At 44.4% G+C, this 23,061-nt stretch overlaps 1 protein-coding gene across 4 annotated transcripts in view; it reads right to left on the bottom strand.

Annotated features, from left to right (window-relative positions):
* TMEM181 (transmembrane protein 181) overlaps positions 1-23,061 on the bottom strand; it is a 260,203-nt gene that overhangs the window by 65,928 nt on the left and 171,214 nt on the right. For all 4 annotated transcript variants that reach the window (XM_077283281.1, XM_077283284.1, XM_077283282.1 and 1 more), the window contains 2 exons: positions 17,695-17,794; positions 8,476-8,606 (listed from right to left, as the gene is read on the bottom strand). In XM_077283281.1, coding sequence (XP_077139396.1) covers positions 8,476-8,606; positions 17,695-17,794 — 231 coding nt within the window. The remainder of the gene's footprint in view (positions 1-8,475; positions 8,607-17,694; positions 17,795-23,061) is intronic.

The following is a 23,061-nucleotide window of genomic DNA, read 5'->3' on the forward strand; positions in this document are numbered from 1 at the left end:
GATGGAAAACTGCTACGAATTCGCAGCGGCCAATCCGTTGCGGATCCACGGCCAATCCGCTGCGGATTCGCAGCCAAATCCGCACTGTGTGCACATGCCCTAACCCTACCCCTAGTTCTAACCCTAGTTCTAACCCTAACCCTAGTAGAAAAAGAAAAAAAAATATTTTATTTATTTTTATTATTGTCCCTACCTGTGGGGGTGATAAAGGGGGGGGGGTCATTTACTATTTTTTTTATTTTGATCACTGTGATAGGCTATATCGCAGTGATCAAAAATATATCTGAAACGAATCTGCCGGCCGGCAGATTCGGCGGGCGCACTGCGCATGCGCCCGCCATTTTGGAAGATGGCGGCGCCCATGGAGGAGACGGACCGACACTGGGAGGCCCAGTAAGTATGAGGGGGGGTGATCGTATCACGGGGGGGGGGGGGGGGGGGGGGAAACCGGAGCACAGGGGCAGCGGACAGGACGACGGGGGGAGCGGACAGGACCACTTAGGGGGGCGGACCACATGGGGAGGAGATCGGTGGGTGTGGGGGGGTACAGATTAGGTTTTACAGCCATGGCCGATGATATTGCAGCATCGGCCATGGCTGGATTGTAATATTTCACCCTTTTTTTTGGTGAAATATTACAAATCGCTCTGATTGGCAGTTTCACTTTCAACAGCCAATCAGAGCGATCGTAGCCACAAGGGGGTGAAGCCACCCCCCCTGGGCTGAAGCACCACTCCCCCTGTCCCTGCAGATCGGGTGAAATTGGAGTTAACCCTTTCACCCGATCTGCAGGGACGCGATCCCTCCATGACGCATACGCTGCGTCACAGGTCGGATTGGCACCGACTTTCATGACGCAGCGTGTGCGTCAAAGGTCGGGAAGGGGTTAATGATATGCTCGTGCCCAGGGGCTGGCCTGGAGGGGGCGGGGAGTTCATGTGGTGCTCTGATTAGATATTCATATTGCAGATTGGTCACTGATCCCTCACTGACCTGCCCCTAGTTTGCATAATTAATATTATATATACATATTGAAACAAAAAAAACCTTGTACCTGCACTGCAGCATAATCGCATGTGTACAGTGTATATAATTCATATGTTTGAGGTTATCCTGATATATAAAAAAAAAATCCATTTGAAAATACTAGCGCACGCCGCGCCTGCGCAACAGCAGCTATCGGTATATATAGATCCGATAGCTGCTATTGCACAGGTGCTGGTGGCGCCATCTTGCTAGAAAAAAAAAATGTCCTCCTCCAAGATGGCACCACAGTAGCAGCTAGTGGTGATCACCAATAGCTGCTATTGCGCAGGTGCCATCTTGCTGGAGAAAAAAAAAAAAACCTCTTCCAAGCTGGCGCCTGCACAGTAGCTGCTTATCGGATCACCGAAAGCTGCTACTGGGCGGGTGCCATTGTCAAATGGATTTTTTTTTGAATATCAGGATAACCTCAAACATATTAATTATGTACACAGTATATGAGAGATTATGTTGCTGTGCAGGTGCTACGGGTGGCACTTGCCTGCAGGAGGGTTTTTTTTTTTTTCATTCATATTCATTATATAAACTAGGGGGCAGGTCACTAAGGGATCAGTGATCTGTCAGCAGTCTGCATTATGAATACCTCAGCAGAGCACCACCTCAGTATCAGGGTTTTTTGGAATTCTTTTTATAGCCTAGACCATCTCTATGTGGAGCAACAATTCTTTTTTCAGAGAGTTCCTGGCAATGAAGTACAATGTTAAACTTCCACAGACCACTATTCGAGATCATCAAATTTTACACACCTGCTCCCCATTCACACCTGACACCTTGTAACACTGATGAGCCACAAGACATTGGGGGAAGAAAATGACTAATTTGGCTATTTTCCGTGTGCTCCTATTTGTTGCCAGCGATTTAGACATTAATGGCTGTGTGTTGAGTTATTACAGTTAAAGATGACAAATTTCCTTTGTATTAAGAAAAAAAAAGTTGTTTTTTTTCATTTTAAAAAACGCAAAATGGAAAAAGGTCTGATTCAAAAGTTTGGGCATTCTGCATGGTTAATATCATAGCACCCCCTTTTGAAAGTATCACAGCTTGTAAACACTTTTTGTAGCCAGACAAGAGTCTTTCAATTCTTGTTTGAGGGATTTTCATCCCTTCTTCCTTGGAAAGTTCTGTGAGATTCCTGGGTCGTCTCGCATGCACTCCTATTTTGAGTTGTAGCCACAGATTTTCAATGATATTCAGATCAGGGGACTGTGAAGGCCATTGTAAAACCTTCAGCTTGCACCTTATGAGTATTACTTTTGGAGAACAAAGAGTCAAAAACTGGCCAAAAAGGTAACATTAAAACATGTTTATTGGTAATTCAACTTTGCATATAAGCACATATATAACACATATGGAAAAAACTTCATATAATAAAATGGTAGATTGTGACTGTGTGACAGTCACAATCTACCATTTTATTATATGAAGTTTTTTCCATATGTGTTATATATGTGCTTATATGCAAAGTTGAATTACCAATAAACATGTTTTAATGTTACCTTTTTGGACAGTTTTTGACTCTTTGTTCTCCAAAAGTAATAATATGATTTTGAGTCGCCTTATGTTTATATATTTACTGACGATTGTGTTAACATTTGCACCTTATGAGGTAGTCTGAAGTGGTTTTCTTCTGATGATTCTCCCAGGAAGGCAATATTTTTGTGCAGGGGTGTCTGAACAGTAAAACAATGTAGCACAACTCCAGAGTCTACTAAATCTTTCTGAAGGTCTTTTTGCAGTCAAGTGGAGGTTCTGATTTGTCTCTCTAGCAATCCTACGCGTGAGCTCTCACTCAAGTAAGTTTTGCTTGGTTTTCCAGACCTTGTCTTTACCTCCAGTTACTGTTAACTGCAATTTCTTAATTACATTTCAAACTGAGGAAAGGGCAACTTGAAAATGCTTTTCTATCAACTTATATCCTTCTCCTGCTTTGTGGGCCTCTTCCATTTTCACAGTGCTAGGCAGCTGCTTAGAAGAACCCATAGCTGCTGTTCTTTGGCACAAAGTTACAGGCGGCTGGGTTTTTATAAGGCTATGTGCCTGCATTGCGGATTGGGGTGCAGAATTTTCCGCACAAAATCTGCATCTCCTGGCAGAAAACGCAGGTGCGGATTTTCCGTGGATTTTGTGCATTTTTGTTGCGGAATTTATGCGGATTTTGTGCGTATTTTCTGCGTTTTTTACTCCTGCGGATTTCTGTCACGGAAGGGGTCAGAAACGCTGCAGTTCCACACAAAAGTAGTAGCATGCTACTTCTTTTGATCCGCAGCGGATTTCATGCGGATTTTTCCGCACCATTAGCACAGCCTTTTTTGTCTCCAATTGGTTTACATTGTACTGTAAATCACAGTGCAGAACTGCAGCGTTTCTGCGCTGAAAAATCTGATGCGGATCCGCACTAAATCCGCATCATGTGCACACAGCCTAAAGCTGGTAAATTTGGATAACCTGGCCTTTCCTAAAGATGATAGTGAACAAGTCATTAAAAAAACAGGCTAATTAAGGTCTGAAACCTTAGTAAAAGCTAACTCAGCATACAAATCTCCAAGGGTGCCCTAACTTTTACAACAGCCCATTTACATTTTTGTTATTTTAAAAATGACTATATATTTGCCAAAAATACAAAGGAAATGTGTCATCTTTAACTTTAGACATCTTGTAGATCATTTAATCTTCCACTTGCTTAACTGTTCACGGTAACAGAAATTTTAACCAGGGGTGCCCAAATATATATTACACACATACCGCATTTTTAAGATAAGACACTTTTCCCATAAGTTTGGGAGGGAAGTGAGGGTGCGTTTGTTTTATAATCAAAAACGTAGCTTAATGGGGGAGTGGGTGGCTGTTGCGGAGGAGTGGAGTCACAGGAGGCAGGGGCGCTGCTTAAGGAGCCCCGCAGCAGAAGTGGGACGATGCTGCGGGCCCTGTGTTGGGAGGAGGGGGTCTCCTAAGATGTCAGCACTGACCGGAGTCCTCCTTCCCACTGATTTCACTTCAGTGTGCTTCACGAAAATGGCAGCCAAGGCAGCACATGCGCAGATTGAGATCACGGGAGAGGAGATCACGGGAGAGGAGATCACGGGAGAGGAGATCACGGGAGAGGAGATCACGGGAGAGGAGATCACGGGAGAGGAGATCACGGGAGAGGAGATCACGGGAGACGAGATCACGGGAGACGAGATCACGGGAGACGAGATCACGGGAGACGAGATCACGGGAGACGAGATCACGGGAGACGAGATCACGGGAGACGAGATCACGGGAGACGAGATCACGGGAGACGAGATCACGGGAGACGAGATCACGGGAGACGAGATCACGGGAGACGAGATCACGGGAGACGAGATCACGGGAGACGAGATCACGGGAGACGAGATCACGGGAGACGAGATCACGGGAGACGAGATCACGGGAGACGAGATCACGGGAGACGAGATCACGGGAGACGAGATCACGGGAGACGAGATCACGGGAGACGAGATCACGGGAGACGAGATCACGGGAGACGAGATCACGGGAGACGAGATCACGGGAGACGAGATCACGGGAGACGAGATCACGGGAGACGAGATCACGGGAGACGAGATCACGGGAGACGAGATCACGGGAGACGAGATCACGGGAGACGAGATCACGGGAGACGAGATCACGGGAGACGAGATCACGGGAGACGAGATCACGGGAGACGAGATCACGGGAGACGAGATCACGGGAGACGAGATCACGGGAGACGAGATCACGGGAGACGAGATCACGGGAGACGAGATCACGGGAGACGAGATCACGGGAGACGAGATCACGGGAGACGAGATCACGGGAGACGAGATCACGGGAGACGAGATCACGGGAGACGAGATCACGGGAGACAGCGAGAATCACGCCGGCCCCTGCAAGCCCAGGAGTCAGGTAAAGGAGCACGACCCTTAGCTGGGGTCAGTCAGCCCATACTGAGGGGTTACCCTGGAGTGAGGGTGGCAGGAGACTAGTTTCCCCTAAACCGGTCTCATGGAATAGCGGTGCTGCCGCTATTAGATGCTGGTGGTGCCAAAGGCCAGGACATGTGGCTGCCAAATGCTCCCTGACTGCTAAACCCACGGACACTGGGCAGAGACTCTCTTTTAGACTCAGGGAGCTTGTGACACTAATCCATGGATCATTGATCTACAGGTTAGAACCAACTGGGGGAAAAGTCGGGGCGTTTTGTATACACAGTGAACTCCGCATGTATCTAACAGCAGGTCACCTTTTACACATGCGTGTTAAACAAGTGGTGGGAGTGGTGAAGATCCTTCCTTACGGGACTGTTTTTGGAAGTGACTTGACCCTGTTCTGATCCCTGTGGGAGAGCAAAATTAATCCTCCCAGGATAAAGGTCTGCCTGGGAGCTACGTCATCATCTTGCGAGACCGCAATGCATGGACCAGTCACCGTAACGGGAAAGGCCTGGGCTGGATCCGGAAGGTGAGTATATAATGCTTTTTTATTTTTTTATTATTTTTAACTTTAGATCCCGCGCCAATGTCGCTGATCGGTCGCGCCGGCTGACCGCGACCAATCAGCGAAGCAGGATTTAAATCTTGCGCCAATGTCGCCGTTTGTAGGGAGAGGCCATTTCGCGGCCAGACTGTGCCCGACACTCCCAAGAGTGCATTGCGGTCTCGCGAGATGATGACGTAGCGGTCTCATGAGACCGCAATGCATGGGCTGGACCGTCGCGAGGAGCGGGAAAGGCCTGGGCTGTATCCGGGGGGCCGACAGAAGGTGAGTATATAATGATTTTTTATCTTTTTTAATTATTTTTAACATTAGATCTTTTTACTATTGATGCTGCATAGGCAGCATCAATAGTAAAAAGTGGGTCACACAGGGTTAATAGCAGCGGTATCGGAGTGCGTTAGCCGTGGCATAACGCGGTCCGTTAACGCTGTCATTAACTCTGTGTGAGCGCTGACTGGAGGGGAGTATGGAGCGGGCGCCGGGCACTGACTGGACGTTAGTAGGGAGGGACTAATTCTCAGCCAGACTGTGCCCGTCGCCAATCAGCGACGCGGGATTTCTGGGACAGACAGACAGAAAGAAAGACAGACAGACGGAAGTGACCCTTAGACAAATATATATATATATACTAGATTGTGGCCCGATTCTAACGCATCGGGTATTCTAGAATATGCATGTCCCCGTAGTATATGGACAATGATGATTCCAGAATTCGCGGCAGACTGTGCCCGTCGCTGATTGGTCGAGGCAACCTTTATGACATCGTCGCCATGGCAACCATTATGACATCTACGTCGATACTGTGCCCGTCGCTGATTGGTCGAGGCGAATTCGCGGCAGACTGTGCCCGTCGCTGATTGGTCGAGGCAACCTTTATGACATCATTGTCGCCATGCTGTGCCCGTCGATGATTGGTCGAGGCCTGGCGGCCTCGACCAATCAGACGCGGGATTTCCAGGACAGACAGACAGACACAGACAAACCCTTAGACAATTATATATATATACAGTTAGGTCCATATATATTTGGACAGAGACAACATTTTTCTCATTTTGGTTATAGACATTACCACAATGAATTTTAAACAAAACAATTCAGATGCAGTTGAAGTTCAGACTTTCAGCTTTCATTTGAGGGTATCCACATTAAAATTGGATGAAGGGTTTAGGAGTTTCAGCTCCTTAACATGTGCCACCCTGTTTTTAAAGGGACCAAAAGTAATTGGACAGATTCAATAATTTTAAATAAAATGTTCATTTCTAGTACTTGGTTGAAAACCCTTTGTTGGCAATGACTGCCTGAAGTCTTGAACTCATGGACATCACCAGACGCTGTGTTTCCTCCTTTTTGATGCTCTGCCAGGCCTTCACTGCGGTGGTTTTCAGTTGCTGTTTGTTTGTGGGCCTTTCTGTCTGAAGTTTAGTCTTTAACAAGTGAAATGCATGCTCAATTGGGCTGAGATCAGGTGACTGACTTGGCCATTCAAGAATATTCCACTTCTTTGCTTTAATAAACTCCTGGGTTGCTTTGGCTTTATGTTTTGGGTCATTGTCATCTGTAGTATGAAACGACAACCAATCAGTTTTGCTGCATTTGGCTGGATCTGAGCACACAGTATGGCTCTGAATACCTCAGAATTCATTTGGCTGCTTCTGTCCTGTGTCACATCATCAATAAACACTAGTGACCCAGTGCCACTGGCAGCCATGCATGCCCAAGCCATCACACTGCCTCCGCCGTGTTTTACAGATGATGTGGTATGCTTTGGATCATGAGCTGTACCAAGCCTTCGCCATACTTTTCTCTTTCCATCATTCTGGTAGAGGTTGATCTTGGTTTCATCTGTCCAAAGAATGTTCTTCCTGAACTGTGCTGGCTTTTTTAGATGTTTTTTAGCAAAGTCCAGTCTAGCCTTTTTATTCTTGACACTTATGAGTGGCTTGCACCGTGCAGTGAACCCTCTGTATTTACTTTCATGCAGTCTTCTCTTTATGGTAGATTTGGATATTGATACGCCTACCTCCTGGAGAGTGTTGGTCACTTGGTTGGCTGTTGTGAAGGGGTTTCTCTTCACCATGGAGATTATTCTGCGATCACACACCACTGTTGTCTTCCGTGGGCGCCCAGGTCTTTTTGCATTGATGAGATCACCAGTGCTTTCTTTCCTTCTCAGGATGTACCAAACTGTACATTTTGCCACTCCTAATATTGTAGCAATTTCTCGGATGGGTTTTTTCTCTGTTTTCACAGCTTAAGGATGGCTTGTTTCACCTTCATGGAGAGCACTTTTGACCGCATGTTTACTTCATAGGAAAACCTTCCAAATGCAAACACCACACCTCAAATCAACTCCAGGCCTTTTATCTGCTTAGTTGAGAATGACATAACGAAGGGATTGCCCACACCTGTCCATGAAATAGCCTTGGAGTCAATTGTCCAATTACTTTTGGTCCCTTTAAAAAACAGGGTGGCACAGGTTAAGGAGCTGAAACTCCTAAACTCTTCATCCAATTTTAATATGGATACCCTCAAATGAAAGCTAAAAGTCTGAACTTCAACTGCATCTGAATTGTTTTGTTTAAAATTAAATTGTGGTAATGTCTATAACCAAAATGAGAAAAATGTTGTCTCTGTCCAAATATATATGGACCTAACTGTGTATGTATATATATATATATATATATATATATATATATATATATATATATATATATATATATATATATATATATATATATATATATATATATATATATATATATATACACACAGAGTATATACATATATTTATTTTTTTTTAAATACAGTTTTGGACTATGAATTTAATTTATAATACAAATTTAATATAAAGTCATTCTTACATCGATATATTTATATTTTGGTTAAAGCTATTTTATATTTACAAAATGAAATAAATATTTCAAAACAACCTACCTGCACCCGAATCCCATGGTAGACACAAAGCCAAAAGAGCAAGAGAGCACAAAGAAATAGTGATTGAAAAAGGTCATCCAGCATACCAGGGAACCAACTATTAACCAAAAACGTGAGGGGGAAGAATGGGTCTGGAAAGAAACAAAATTAAAATTGCTTGCAATTCAACAACTGTTCATAGTTTCAGTCTACCTGCCTCACTAAGCCATATTTCATATGGATGAACACTGAGGGCACAACAAAAATAATACATGGGATCACTAGCCACACACTTATTAAAGCACTGAATAGTAAGAGAAGGAAGAAGTGTGTACAAAATGGCTAGGATCAACATTATTAATAAAATAGATCAAATCTATTTAAAAATAGCTATAAAGCAAGACAAAAAACACATTTAAAAACAATTAAAAAGTTATGAGGGCTATTGTAAATAACACCTGGTAGGCCAGATAAAGACCAACCAGACTCCTCCACTGTGTGCCCCTGGTGTAAGCAATAGATATTACGCACCAAAAGGCTATCCTGAGAGAGAGAAACTGTTCCAAGTGATATAACAATGAAACCACTAAATGGTAACAAGCTGTACGCATGAATAAATTTGAACAAAAAAGAGGAGTCCTCAGCAAATATGCCCCAAAGCAAAAATATATATATAAATCCCAAAGGATAATAGATGTAAGAGGGTGTGAATCAAATAATATCCTATGATTAAGGGATATAACACAGGCTAAGGAAGGACAAAAAGAGGACCTAGGAGAGTAAGAGGTTACATAAAATCTGTAAATAGACGTGTTGGATAGGAGATGCCAGGTCACAAAATGATAGGTGGAGGGAGAAGCCCCACGCTTATCGCCACAGAGCGTGACTCCCTCAGGGGAAAAGTGAGTGACAGGGATTAAATGTTAAGGGTATGTGCACACGTCCGGATTTCTTGCAGAAATTTCCTGAAGAAAACCGGAAATTTTCTGCAAGAAATCCTCATTTTTTTTTTGCGTTTTTTTAGCATTCTGCAAGCGTAATTAGCTTGCAGAATGCTAAAGTTTTCCAAGCGATCTGTAGCAGCATCGCTTGGAAAACTGACTGACAGGTTGGTCACACTTGTCAAACATAGCGTTTGACAAGTGTGACCATCTTTTTACTATAGATGCAGCCTATGCAGCATCTATAGTAAAAGATAGAATGTTTAAAAATAATAAAAAAAATGGTTATACTCACCTGCAGGCGTCCGTTCCTATAGATGCCGGTGTGGTTCAGGACCTTCCATGACGTCGCGGTCACGTGAGCGGTCACATGACCGGTCTCGACCAATCACAAGACCGCGACGTCATCGCAGGTCCTTCACCGCACAACAGCTATAGAAACCGAAGCGGCAGCATGCAGCGGAGAGGCGGGAAGACATCGAAGGTGAGTATATGACTATTTTTTATTTTAATTCTTTTTTTTATTGACCAATTATATGGTGCCCAGTCCGTGGAGGAGAGTCTCCTCTCCTCCACCCTGGGTACCAACCGCACATAATCTGCTTACTTCCCGCATGGTGTGCACAGCCCCGTGCGGGAAGTAAGCAGATCAATGCACTCCTAGGTGTGCGGAATCCCCGCAATTCCGCATTTTTAATGAACATGTTGCTTTTTTTTCCGCGATGCGATTTTTTCGCGGAAAAAAAAAGGCTACATTTGCACAAAAAATGCGGAGTACACTGAAAATAATGGGAGGCATATGTTAGCGTTTTTATCACGTTTTTATAGCGAAAAAACACGAAAAAAACGCGAAAAATACTGAACGTGTGCACATGGCCTTAAAGCTTATATAGTGAATATAAGTACCAATTACCTATGTAGCAGGCGTAGCTAGGGTTTTCATTCAGGGGGGGGTCGAAGCTTCTGAGTGGGCCCCTAACCAGGTAACCCTGATAACAGCTGGGTGACGCACCCTAATAGTGGAGGAGAACCTCAGCAGATGACCGCGCTGTTACTGAAGATAATCTCTATATAATGACCAATATGGATATTTCCTCCATATGGTCAGTGGTAGATACCAGCCCTACAGAACATGTAAGAGATCACTGCACAGTTACAGATAATGACTTACCGCTGACATTCTTTCTGATGGAATCCTTCACTTTTCCCATCTTTTCCAGACCGACATGACAACTTCTTCCAGCCAGGACTCGTCTGCAGAGAATACAACAAAGACACGTTTCACTTCTCATATTTTCAGCCCCATCACCATCTATTCCCAACCTGCACAAACGACTCATCCTGCTGATACCCCAATACTGAGCCGCTGCTGCCGTATGTGTTCCTATTACTGCACCTGATACCCCAATACTGAGCTGCTGCTGCCATATGTGTCCCTATTACTGCACCTGATACCCCAATACTGAGCCACTGGCGCCATATGTGTCCCTCTTACTGCACCTGATACGCCAATACTGAGCCACTGCTGGCGTATGTGTCCCTATTACTGCACCTGCTACCCCAATACTGAGCCGCTGGTGCCATATGTGTCCCTCTTACTGCACCTGATACCCCAATACTGAGCCGCTGCTGCCGTATGTGTCCCTATTACTGCACCTGATACCCCAATACTGAGCTGCTGCTGCCATATGTGTCCCTATTACTGCACCTGATACGCCAATACTGAGCCACTGCTGGCGTATGTGTCCCTATTACTGCACCTGCTACCCCAATACGGAGCCGCTGGCACCATATGTGTCCCTCTTACTGCACCTGATACCCCAATACTGAGCAGCTGCTGCCGTATGTGTCCCTATTACTGCCCCTGATACCCCAATACTGAGCAGCTGCTGCCGTATGTGTCCCTATTACTGCACCTGATACCCAAATACGGAGCCGCTGGCGCCGTATGGGTCCCTATTACTGCACCCGATACCCCATTACTGAACCGCTGTTGCCGTATGGGACCCTATTACTGCACCTGCTGTGTAAATTCTAAAACACCCCTCTATAATATAGTAATGCCGGGTGCAAGTGCCCTAGAAAACAGTGCCCATATTTTACCCCTATAAAGTAATATTGCCCTGTGTGCCCCTTTGATAGTCACAGTAACCAGAGTTCCCCTATAACAAGTGCCCACTTTACATTTAATAATGTCCCGAGTCTCACCAAGTACAGCTCCTCTATACACAGTATGATGCCCCCTCACTGTATAGTACCACCCACACAGTATACTGACCCCTTAGTAGACTCCAAACTGTTTGATGGCTTTAACACTGTATGATGGCCCCATAGATAACCTCCATATAGTATAATGTGCCAGATAGTCCTCAATATAGTACAAGACAGTACCCCTATAGGCAGACCCTGTAATATAAGGCAGTGCCCCTATAGGCAGACTGTGTAGTATTAAGCAGCACCCTCATAGGCAGATCCTGTACTGTATAAGGAAGCACCGCCCCCGTAGGCAGATCCTGTAGTATAAGGCAGCACCCCCATAGGCAGATCCTGTAGTACAAGACAGCACCCCCCATAAGCATATCCTGTAGTGTATAAGGCAGCACCCCCCCATAGGCAGATCCTGTAGTGTATAAGGCAGCACCCCCCATAGGCAGATCCTGTAGTATATAAGACAGCACCCCCCCATAGGCAGATCCTGTAGTGTAATAATGCAGCATCCCTCCATAGACAGATCCTGCAGTGTAATAAGGCAGCACCTCCCATAGGCAGATTCTGTAGTGTAATAAGGCAGCACTCTCCTCATAGGCAGATCCTGCAGTGTAATAAGGCAGCACTCCCCCATAGGCAGATCCTGCAGTGTAATAAGGCAGCACTCCCCCCATAGGCAGATCCTGCAGTGTAATAAGGCAGCACTCCCCCCATAGGTAGATCCTGCAGTGTAATAAGGCAGAACCCCCCATAGGCAGATCCTGTAGTGTAATAAGGCAGCACTCCCCCCATAGGCAGATCCTGCAGTGTAATAAGGCAGTACTCCCCCATAGGCAGATCCTGTAGTGTAATAAGGCAGCACTCCCCCCCCATAGGCAGATCATGTAGTGTAATAAGGCAGCACTCCCCCCCATAGGCAGATCCTGTAGTGTAAATAAGGCAGCAGTCCCCCATAGGCAGATCCTGTAGTGTAATAAGGCAGCACTCCCCCCATAGGCAGATCCTGTAGTGTAATAAGGCAGCACTCCCCCCATAGGCAGATCCTGTAGTGTAATAAGGCAGCACTCCCCCCATAGGCAGATCCTGTAGTGTAATAAGGCAGCACTCCCCCCATAGGCAGATCCTGTAGTGTAATAAGGCAGTACTCCCCCATAGGCAGATCCTGTAGTGTAATAAGGCAGCACTCCCCCCATAGGCAGATCCTGTAGTGTAATAAGGCAGCACTCCCCCCCCCCATAGGCAGTTCCTGTAGTGTAAATAAGGCAGCAGTCCCCCATAGGCAGATCCTGTAGTGTAATAAGGCAGCACTCCCCCCCCATAGGCAGATCCTGTAGTGTAATAAGACAGCACTCCCCCCCATAGGCAGATCCTGTAGTGTAATAAGGCAGCACTCCCCCATAGGCAGATCCTGTAGTGTAATAAGGCAGCACTCCCCCCCATAGGCAGATCCTGCAGTGTAAATAAGGCAGCAGTCCCCCATAGGCAGATCCTGTAGTGTAATAAGGCAGCACTCCCCCCATAGGCAGATCCTGTAGTGTAATAAGGCAGTACTCCCCCCATAGGCAGATCCTGCAGTGTAATAAGGCAGCACTCCCCCCATAGGCAGATCCTGTAGTGTAATAAGGCAGCACTCCCCCTCATAGGCAGATCCTGTAGTGTAATAAGGCAGCACTCCCCCATAGGCAGATCCTGTAGTGTAATAAGGCAGCACTTCCCCACCATAGGCAGATCCTGCAGTGTAATAAGGCAGCACCCCCCCATAGGCAGATCCTTCAGTGTAATAAGGCAGCACTTCCCTCTCATAGGCAAATCCTGCAGTGTAAATAAGGCAGCACTCCCCCATAGGCAGATCCTGTAGTGTATAAGGCAGCACTCCCCCCCCATAGGCAGATCCTGTAGTGTAATAAGGCAGCCCCATAAAAAAGACACAAATAAATACTCACCTCTCTTCCTCCTTGTTCCAGCGGTGCTCCCTGCTCCCACTCTTGTCCTGACAGCGGGCGCCGGGCGGTGACATCATGGCGCCCGCTGTCAGTGTCGGCGTCTGCGACGTCAGACGCTGACAGGGGAATGATGGGAGAAGCAGAGCAGCGCTCCTTCCCTCATCATTGCGGTAAGCTGTATCGGCTGGCTTCCGATACAGCTCACCATGCGATGAAGGGCGGGGGGCCCACTGCTGGCACCGGGCCCCCCCGCCTACTCAGGGGCCTCATACCGGCAGAGCAGGGAGATTGATTCTCCCTGCTCTGCCCCAGAATGTAGCTCCTGGTGGGCCCCCTCAGAGCGGGGGCCCTGGGCGACCGCCCCCTCTGCCCCTCTCGGTAGCTACGCTACTGGTAGCAGGTGTTGGTAGAGGAGGGAAGGGGTCCAGGTAAATCAGGCACGCAGGTACTTAGGGGAAGATTACTTCCTGGTGTGATCGCTTTAAGCTGAGGGGCATATTTGCTGAGGACTACTCATTTTTTTGTTCAAATTTATTCATGCATACAGCCTGTTACCATGTAGTGGTTTCCTTGTTATATCACTTGAACAGTTTCTCTCTCTCTTAGGATAGCCTATTGGTACGTAATATCGTTTGCTTACACCAGGTGCACACAGTGGAGGAGTCAGGTTGGTCCTTATCTGGCTTACCAGGTGTTATTTACACTAGTCCTTATGGCTTTTTAATTGTTTTTAAATGTGTTTTTAGCTATATTTAAATACATTTGATCTATATTATTAATAATGGTGATCCTAGCTATTTTATACACACTTCTTCCTTCTCTTACTATACTAAGCCATCTTTCTTCACAGATCACAAAATTAATTATAATGATATGAGCTATACTGTCACAGTGCAGGGATGTGCTTACAGCTGGCAGTGGTGCCCGTAACTGCACTGGTACGCCACTGACTGAAAGCCAAGGGCTCCCGGGAGTAATAAAGTTAGGCCTCTTTCCCACTTCCGTCTTTGTAGCCCCGTCGAGATACGTCGTTTTTTGAGAAAACAGGATCCTGCATTTTCTCATACTTGTATTAGCGACGTATCGCCACACGTTTCGTCCGTCGTGCACTGGATCCTGCGGAATTTGACGGACCGTCTTTTCCAAAAAACGTTCCATGAAATGTTTTTTGTCTGCAGTGGAAAAACGTTCCCCAACGCCTCCTGCGGCATACGTCATTGCACAGAATGGTAGCCTATGGACACTGGATCCTGTGCACACTGTGCAACGCAGGAATCCCGCAACGGATGCAGTTTTTACATCTGAGCATGCCTGGAAGCCTATTTCAACCCGGGGAAAAGTGTCTCTCTCAGCCCGGGACTCATGCGACGCATACGTCATAACACTGGATGCGTTGCACACGTTTTCCTCTAATTTTACAACGTCCGGCGATGCGTCTGTTCACTGCACTCTGACGCAGAACGACCGACGGAAGTGTGACAGAGGCCTTAGCGGCCAGGCACCTTAATAATCCCTTCACCCCGAAGCCTGCTTTCACCTTCAATGACCATGCGAAATTTTACAATTCTGACCAATGTTACTTTATGTGGCAATAGCTTTGGAACGCTTCAATGGATTCCACTGATTCTGAGAATGCTTTTTTTGTGACACATTGTACTTCATGTTAGTGGTAAAATTTGTTTGACATTTCTTGCGTTTATTTGTAAAAAACTAAACAAACCCAGAAACTTGGTGAAAATGTAGCAATTTTCATAAATTTTTATGCTTTTTTTTTTTATGCCCTTAATTCATAGTTAATTTCCCGCATGTCTACTTGACATCAGTACAATTTTTGAAACATTTTTTTTCTTAGGAAGTGATAAAAGTTAAAAGATAACCAGCAATTTCTCATTTTTTCAACAAAATTTACAAAAAACTTTTTGAACACCTTAACGACTGCTGATACGCCTTTTAAAGGCGGTAGATAAGGGTACTTATTCCTCAGCTCCGCTTTTTAACGGCGCTGAGAACTAAGGGTATAGTGCCCCCCAGCATCGGAAAATCTCCAGGATCTCTGCTACCGGGGGTAGCTGAGACCCTGGAGAACATGATTTGTGTGGGTTTTTTACCGTCCCTAATCTTGTAATCACCATTATTCACGAATAACGGCGATTGCAAAAAAAAAGATTTCCCATTCATTTCTCTCTCCTCTCATATGATCTAGCATACCAGAGGAGAGAGAAATGGGGTCCCCCCGAGACCCCCCCATACTTCCGCCATCCTCGGACCGTCCTGCTCCATCCCCAGTGTCTTCTTCCTGAATGAAAATGGTGGGCGCCCCGTCAAGATCTGCCAGCAGCTACCCGGTAACAATAGATTTTTCCTATTGGTTCATTTTGATCAGTGTGATAGACCATATCACAGTGAGCAAAATAAAAAAAATAGTAAATCAAATGCCCCTTTGTCAACCCCTTCGTTGAGTAAAAATAATAAAATAAAATTATTTTTTTTCATTTTCTGCAGTTAGGATTAGGGTTGGGTCTATGGACGTGGCGGTGTGGCTACAGTCGTGGCGGTGGGGCTACGGTCGTGGTTAGGGTTGGGATTAGGTGTGTGTTGCGGGTACGGCTGTGTTTGGGTTGCAGTTAGAATTGAGGGATTTCCATTGTTTAGGTACATCAGAGGGTCTCCAAATGCGACATGGCTCCCGCTATTGATTCCAGTCAATTTTGACTTCAAAAAGTCAAACGGTGCTCCCTCCCTTCTGAGCCCTGTCATGCGCCCAAACAGTGGCTTTACTGCACATACGGGGTATCTGCTTACTCAGGAGAAATTGCACAACACATTTTATGGTCCATTTTCTCCTGATACCCTTGTGAAAATAAAAAAAGTTTGGGTCTAAATAACATTTTTTGTAAAATGTTTTTTCCTTCCTTCTCGTGAAGCACCTGAAGGGTTAATAAACTTCTTAAATGTGGTTTTGAGCATCTTGAGGGGTGCAGTTTTTATAATGGTGAATATTTTCTGTCATATTGACCCCCCCAAACTCACTTCTAAAAAAAATGGTTTTGTAAATTTTGTTGGAAAAATTGCACCATCTGTCATTGTCTGAGCCAAAGTGGACTTCATGAGAGATGAGTAAGGAGGACACCATTGTTGAAAAAAAATCAAAAAAGCCAGACTGGAATTTGTTGACAAGTCACAAAGCTTCTGGGAGAATGTCCTATGGAAAGATGAGACAAAAATTTAACTTTTTGGCAAGGCACATCAGCTCTATGTTCACAGACGGAAAAATGAAGCATATCAAGAAAAGAACACTGTCCCTACTGTGAAACATGGAGGAGACTTATGTTCTTGGGCTGCTTTGCTGCAACTGGAACAGGGTGTCTAGAATCTGTGCACGGTACAATGAAATCTCAAGACTATCAAGAGATTGTAGAGAGAAATGTGCTGCCCAGTGTCAGAAAGCTTGGTCTCAGTCGCAGGTCATGGGTCTTGCAACAGGATAATGACCCAAAGCACACAGCTAAAAACACTCAAATGGCTAAGAGGAAAACATTGGACTATTCTGAAGTGGCCTTCTATAAGCCCTGACCTAAATCCTATTGAGCATCTTTGGAAAGAGCTGAAACATGCAGTCTGGAAAAGGCAACCTTCAAACACAAGACAACTGGGGTAGTTTGCTCTTGAGGAGTGGGCCAAAATACCTGTCGAGAGGTGCAGAAGTCTCATTGACAGTTACAGGAATCGTTTGATTTCAGTGATTGCCTCAAAAAGTTGTGCAACAAAATATTAAGGTAATCAATTCTGACCAGGCATATTTTATGAGTTTTATTTATTTATTTTTTTAATTCTGTGGAAGCATAGTTGAAAAGTAATGTCTGACTTTCATTTGTTCATTTTCATAGATTTTTTTATTATAACTTTTGCCAGATTCAAGTTATTTCTGTGACCCATTGTGGGTTTTTCTGTAAGTAAACGAGGGGTACCAACAATTTTGACCACGTGTGTATGTACAACAATATGTCAGTTATTGAGTCTGTGAGCAGCAGACAAGAACCACATTTTTTTACTGCAAGGAGGTATGCCTATTTGGTCTACGTGAATTATTTAGCTCTTTATTGCCAGATAAATCTTAAGGAAATTGTTAAGAATACAAATAATTTTACCATTATAGAGAAGAAGTAGAGGTAAAAGGACGGACATCCACTTCTGTTCTATTCCCCAGTCTCTCATGGAAAATTTCCGTAGTGAATGTGCAAATAAACACTAAAAAAGAAAAAAATATATAAAATATTAAAGAAAGTTTATCAGTAAGCTATACACATCATTCAAAAAGCGAGGTATAGCACCATTTCTAAGAAATGTTTAGCTGCACCAAAAAAGAAGGATGTGGAGGTAATTATTGTGTGTCACCATTACTGGGGTATTCTAATGTATAAAAAAAAAAAAAAAGCTGTTCTAGATAAACAGCATGAAAATAAGCAATGTGCAATTGACTTGTTTTTCCACTCTCCTACTCAAGAGTTGAATCTTTTATAGTTTACAACTTGTTTTCAAGCAGGAGATGAGTTAACTACTAACATGACATTTAGCCATCTCCAGCCCACTGATTTCTATGCAGCAGTTAAGGGTTCACCATTTTCCCATGTCCTGGCAGGGCTCTTATCAGTCTTGCAAAATCATAATCCGTTAGCCACCAGTATTAGCAGTTTCCAGAGGAGCTCTCTAGCCCCTCTGCTTGTTCAAATGCCCTATAAGTAAATATAGCAGTGTAGAATCAGAACAAACGCTGACAGACCATTAACTCAAGGAGGGTCACCCACCCCAAAAGCAACTAGAAAGTAAATAGAAGAAAGAGCTGTGAGCTGCTATACAGACAACTTGAGAATTCCCCTTAAAGTATTGGTATAAGATATCAAAAATTAAGTGTAGCTCCAACTGCTGAACATGAAAACTGGGGATTAAGTGCATATTGGTGAGGAAAACCTCAATTAGCAAATATTTAATAAACATGTCTACTTTTCGATCTACACCTCTGCTTATCAAGCCACACCCCTGCCTATCAAACTATGCCACACACATTTTACATAGGAATGTACTGCTAGTTCATGAATCTACAACAAGTTATCTAGAAGGCCAGCATGGGTTGAAAATACAGGTTTGTGAGGCACTAAAATAAAAGTTTCTAAGAAAACTGATTTCCGGGACTATATAGAGGCTGAATGTTCCAGAACATATAGGAATGGAGGGAGGACTAACATTTTAATAACATTGATTATCCCAGCTACTGAGGGAGGGCAATCCATATTCTAATATTCTCCCACAGGAGATATATTTAAATCACGGAGTTGCATGTGATTTCTAGCTGTGTATATACCTAGATATTTAAAGTGGAATACTATTCCTAGCCTGCAGAATTCTTCTCCTATTTTCCATCCCATAGTGCTTAGAGATCACAACATGGCTTTCTGCCAGTTTATTTTTAAACCAGAAAGCCGGACAAATTCATCAATCAGATCCATTATCAAAGGCAGTGTAACTCTTGGACTGGCCATAAACATATATAACCTCAAGCGGTCCTTGCGGGAACCAACTTTAATCCCTTGATACCCTACAGTCTCACAGATCCTGACACCTAGTGGATCCATGGCATTGGGAAACAAAAGGGAAGACAGAGGACACCCCTGTCTAGGACCCCTCCCCCAAGGGAATCAATGAGGACATAAAAGCATTTATCAGAACCTTTGCTTTTGGAGATCAGTACAAGATGGCAATCCATCTTCTGAAGCCTGGTCCAAAGTCCAAATCGTAGAAGGGCCTTCTCAAACGCCTTAACAGCATCCAGAGATGCCAAGGACCAATCACCCTTTCCTTTCCAACCCAACTGTGCAATTACCTGAGTTCTCCTTATATTATCGGATGTAGACCGACCCGGAATAAATCTGCAATGTTGAGGATGAATAATTTTGGGAAATACTAGTCTATTCGTAAAATTTTTTCCTGCACTCCCCCGAGCCGTGAAGACGCAGCTATGAATATGCTTCAATAAAAGATTGGACTACACTTCCTGGTGAGTGCTGCCGCATTTTTTCTTGGTTTCACTCATTGTTACACTGTTTCCATGCGAGCACCTCCAGTCCTGACGTCGGACTCTCCATTCACACCATATGTGAACTACGGTTCACTCCAGGGAAGCTAGGCTGTGCAGCACCATTTTATTCTTTTTTCTTGATATTTATCCAGTATTAGTATTACCACAATTTTGGCATCGGAGAAAGATTCTACCTTGTTTCAGTGAGGAATTATATACTTTAAGAAGCTTAGGGGCCAGCTGGCCTAAGTATCTTTAATATACTTCCAGAGGGAGTCCATCTGAACCCAGAAACTTCACTCATGCCTTTTCTCTGGCCACTTCCATTTTTTCCTTTTTAGTAACAGAAATCTCTAAGACTGTAGCACTTTCCTCTCCGAGGGTCATGAGACTTATACCACCTAGATATTCTTGCAGATTCTCCTCCATGCAATCAGCCCGAGTGGTGTACAGTTCTTGGTTGAAGTCAGAAAACAGAATCTCACAAGAATTAGACATCACCCTGTTCCCAGGATCACTAACCCAAGGACCGGATGAGAGTCAGTATTACAGTTAACTATACAGGCTAGCAGACGCACAGTCTGATTGCCAAATTAAAAAAAAAAATTGTCTGGTAAAGAATAGATGTCTATCTGCTTTGTCTTTTACAAGTTGTAGGTATTGTCCTTGAATCCGAAGCCAACTCTATTTATTTGGGTCAGTTTCCACAGCAGCCTCTAGTAACCTACATCATGAGGTTAACTCTTCCACCCAAGAGGAGGATGTTGTAATATAAGATATGGATAAGATATGGTGGATCTCAGACATTCCCTTAAATAGGCCTTGAAGTCCTCCCAGGTCACTGTCACATCTCCCTTCCCAGTGTGGGTTTCCCAGAACACTTGAATTTTGTAGATTATTCTATTATTTTTCCCAATTAGGGACAACCAGAAGGGATGCATTCTACATTCACTACACATTTCAGGTGGGGAGCTCCAGTAATATTGGAGAATGATCTGAAATGCCCTTAGGTAGATATTCCAGGTGTTATACCAAATGAAGTGTCTCCACACTTCCAAACACAGTCAATTCTGGACATGTTCCTAGGGAAAGTATGACAAGAGAACATTCTAGAATCACCATTTCTCACTCTCCAGAGGTCCAGACAAGCTAACTCACCCACAAAAGTTTGTAGACGCGAAGGCCCCTGAGCACCATCTCGCATGATGTTAACAGTTAACCTATTTGAGGTTCCATTAACAAGTTAAATCCCCTAAACAATATGTTGGAGCACAGTGATATGTGGCTGCAAATACAGCAGCCTCTTCTAAGACTACCAGATTAGCCAGAGGAAGATTGTATATAGCTCAAGGTATGCATACAATATAGCGAGCTTCGGTGTCTGACCAGGAAGACATTACCTCCCACTTAAGTAACTTATGCATAAGCACAAACTCCCCTAGAGTATGAACTGTGATAGGACTATAGGGCCCCCTGTACCCAGGGCTTCTGCAAGATACTACTTGCGCTTGAGGTGAGGTGGGTCTCCTGGAGGGCCACCACCCGGGGGTTATATTTACGGAGGAACAAAAAGACTTGAACACTCTTCATGGGTATTCCCAAATCCCTTGCGTTCCACGATAAGAAACGTATCAGTCATTTATAGAACAAATGAAGGGAATACAGCTCAATGTGTCTCATTTGAAGGAGGGGGGATTACAAGCCAGGGACCCACATGGCCCACGTACATGGCATTAAACCATTTCACTATAGTAATAGAAAATAGTTCAAAACATAGTATAAGCAGAGCAATCATCACTGCAAGAGACATATACAGAGTTGCACCTAAACTTATGAATTAGAAGGTCCTGTGTTCATGGCACACACATTAGTAGAGTCCATACAGTTGATTCATAGCAGTCACTGCATGGACTGTATATCCTGCCTGAAAAGATTGAAGTAAATTCTGTCCATCCTAGATAGAATAAACGGTTTGGGGAAAACTAGAATTCAAGTAATCCATCAGACTTAGTTTAAAGAAAAATTAAAAGTAGAAAATCAGAAGATGTAGTTATCTTTGCTGGATTCTAGCACTTCACTTTCCGTCTCTTGGTCAACCAGTCATCAGCCTCAGTTGGGATGGTAAAGAAATGGGTCCAGTCTCCATCAACCACTCATAGCCGACCCGGGTATGCCATAGAATGTGGTATCTGGAGATCTTGCAGGCGGCATTTGATGTTAATTAATGTGGATCTTTGCTTGTGTTTTGAGTGGAAAAGTCCAGTTAAATGGAAACTTTGGCACTGTCAAATCAGTTATCTCCTTACATCTAGCCATACGGAGTGCTGTGTTTCGGAGTGGTCTGGTGGGTGCCCCCAGAAGAGGGGAGGTTTTGCGAGCATCCTATGAGCACCTTCCACAGCAAAAGACAAGGAGAAGAATGGACCTGGAAATAATTCCTTGAGCGGAAAGGAGTTTATTGGATCCCTGTTCCAGAGTCGGCTCAACCTCCTCCATTTGTTCTTCTGAGGGTGCTAGATCTTGTTCTGCCACGGGATCTGATGGTAGGTCTGAAGGGGCCTGATCGCGTGCCCCTTTTATAGTATGACGGGCAAATTCTTTCAGTATCATAATTTCTTATTGGATTCATTGTGTCAGGAATGCGTAGCCCACAGAATTTGTTGGGTGTAGATTGCGAATCACAGGATGGCGCAAGATGGCGAATCACAGGAATTTAGGAAGGATAACATACTTCAGACGTTACCAAGACAAAATAGTTAGTGACGACATAGCCACATCTCTTGTGACGGGAATTACAACTTATTAAAAAATTATAGAGAAAATTACCGTAGTCCCAAATGGGTGAGCCCACGTTTTGCTGTATTGGGTCACACAGTGAAAAGATAGTCAGCGTGGGGGAGCATATGCCAATGTCAGTACTGTGCAGTCAATTGGAGCAGGTAGAGAATTATCTGTAGCCAAGAGATAGCATCCAGCAGCTGCAATTACAGGAATAATTCAAGTCCCAGGCAGAGGGTTGTGGCTTACATTGAGATGGCTGAGCTAGGCAACCTAAAGGTCTGAGCAGGGGGAAGAGGGGCGGCAGACACTGCTCACAATGTCACCAATTCTACCTTAGCCACAGAGTTTTCTGCATTTTTCTCCTGGGATCTGTGATGACAGAGTTGAGAAGCACAATGCTTCATGGTGCAGAGAGTCCAGTGTCAGTGTGGTTGGGCTCCCAGGGACAATATGGTGCTAGCAGGAGAAGGCCTTGATAACATATACAGTTGTGCTCAAAATTTTACATACCCCGGCAAAATTTTTACTTTCTTGGCCTTTTTTCAGAGAATATGAATGACAATAAATGGCTTCACCCAACCACAGTTGGTGTTATCAAACTACTGTGTTTTCTCTTTTTAAATCATAATGACAACCCAAAACATTGTTGCCGAGATCTCAT

Source organism: Ranitomeya variabilis, chromosome 2 (genome assembly GCF_051348905.1).
Source record: "Ranitomeya variabilis isolate aRanVar5 chromosome 2, aRanVar5.hap1, whole genome shotgun sequence".
NCBI lineage: Eukaryota > Metazoa > Chordata > Amphibia > Anura > Dendrobatidae > Ranitomeya > Ranitomeya variabilis.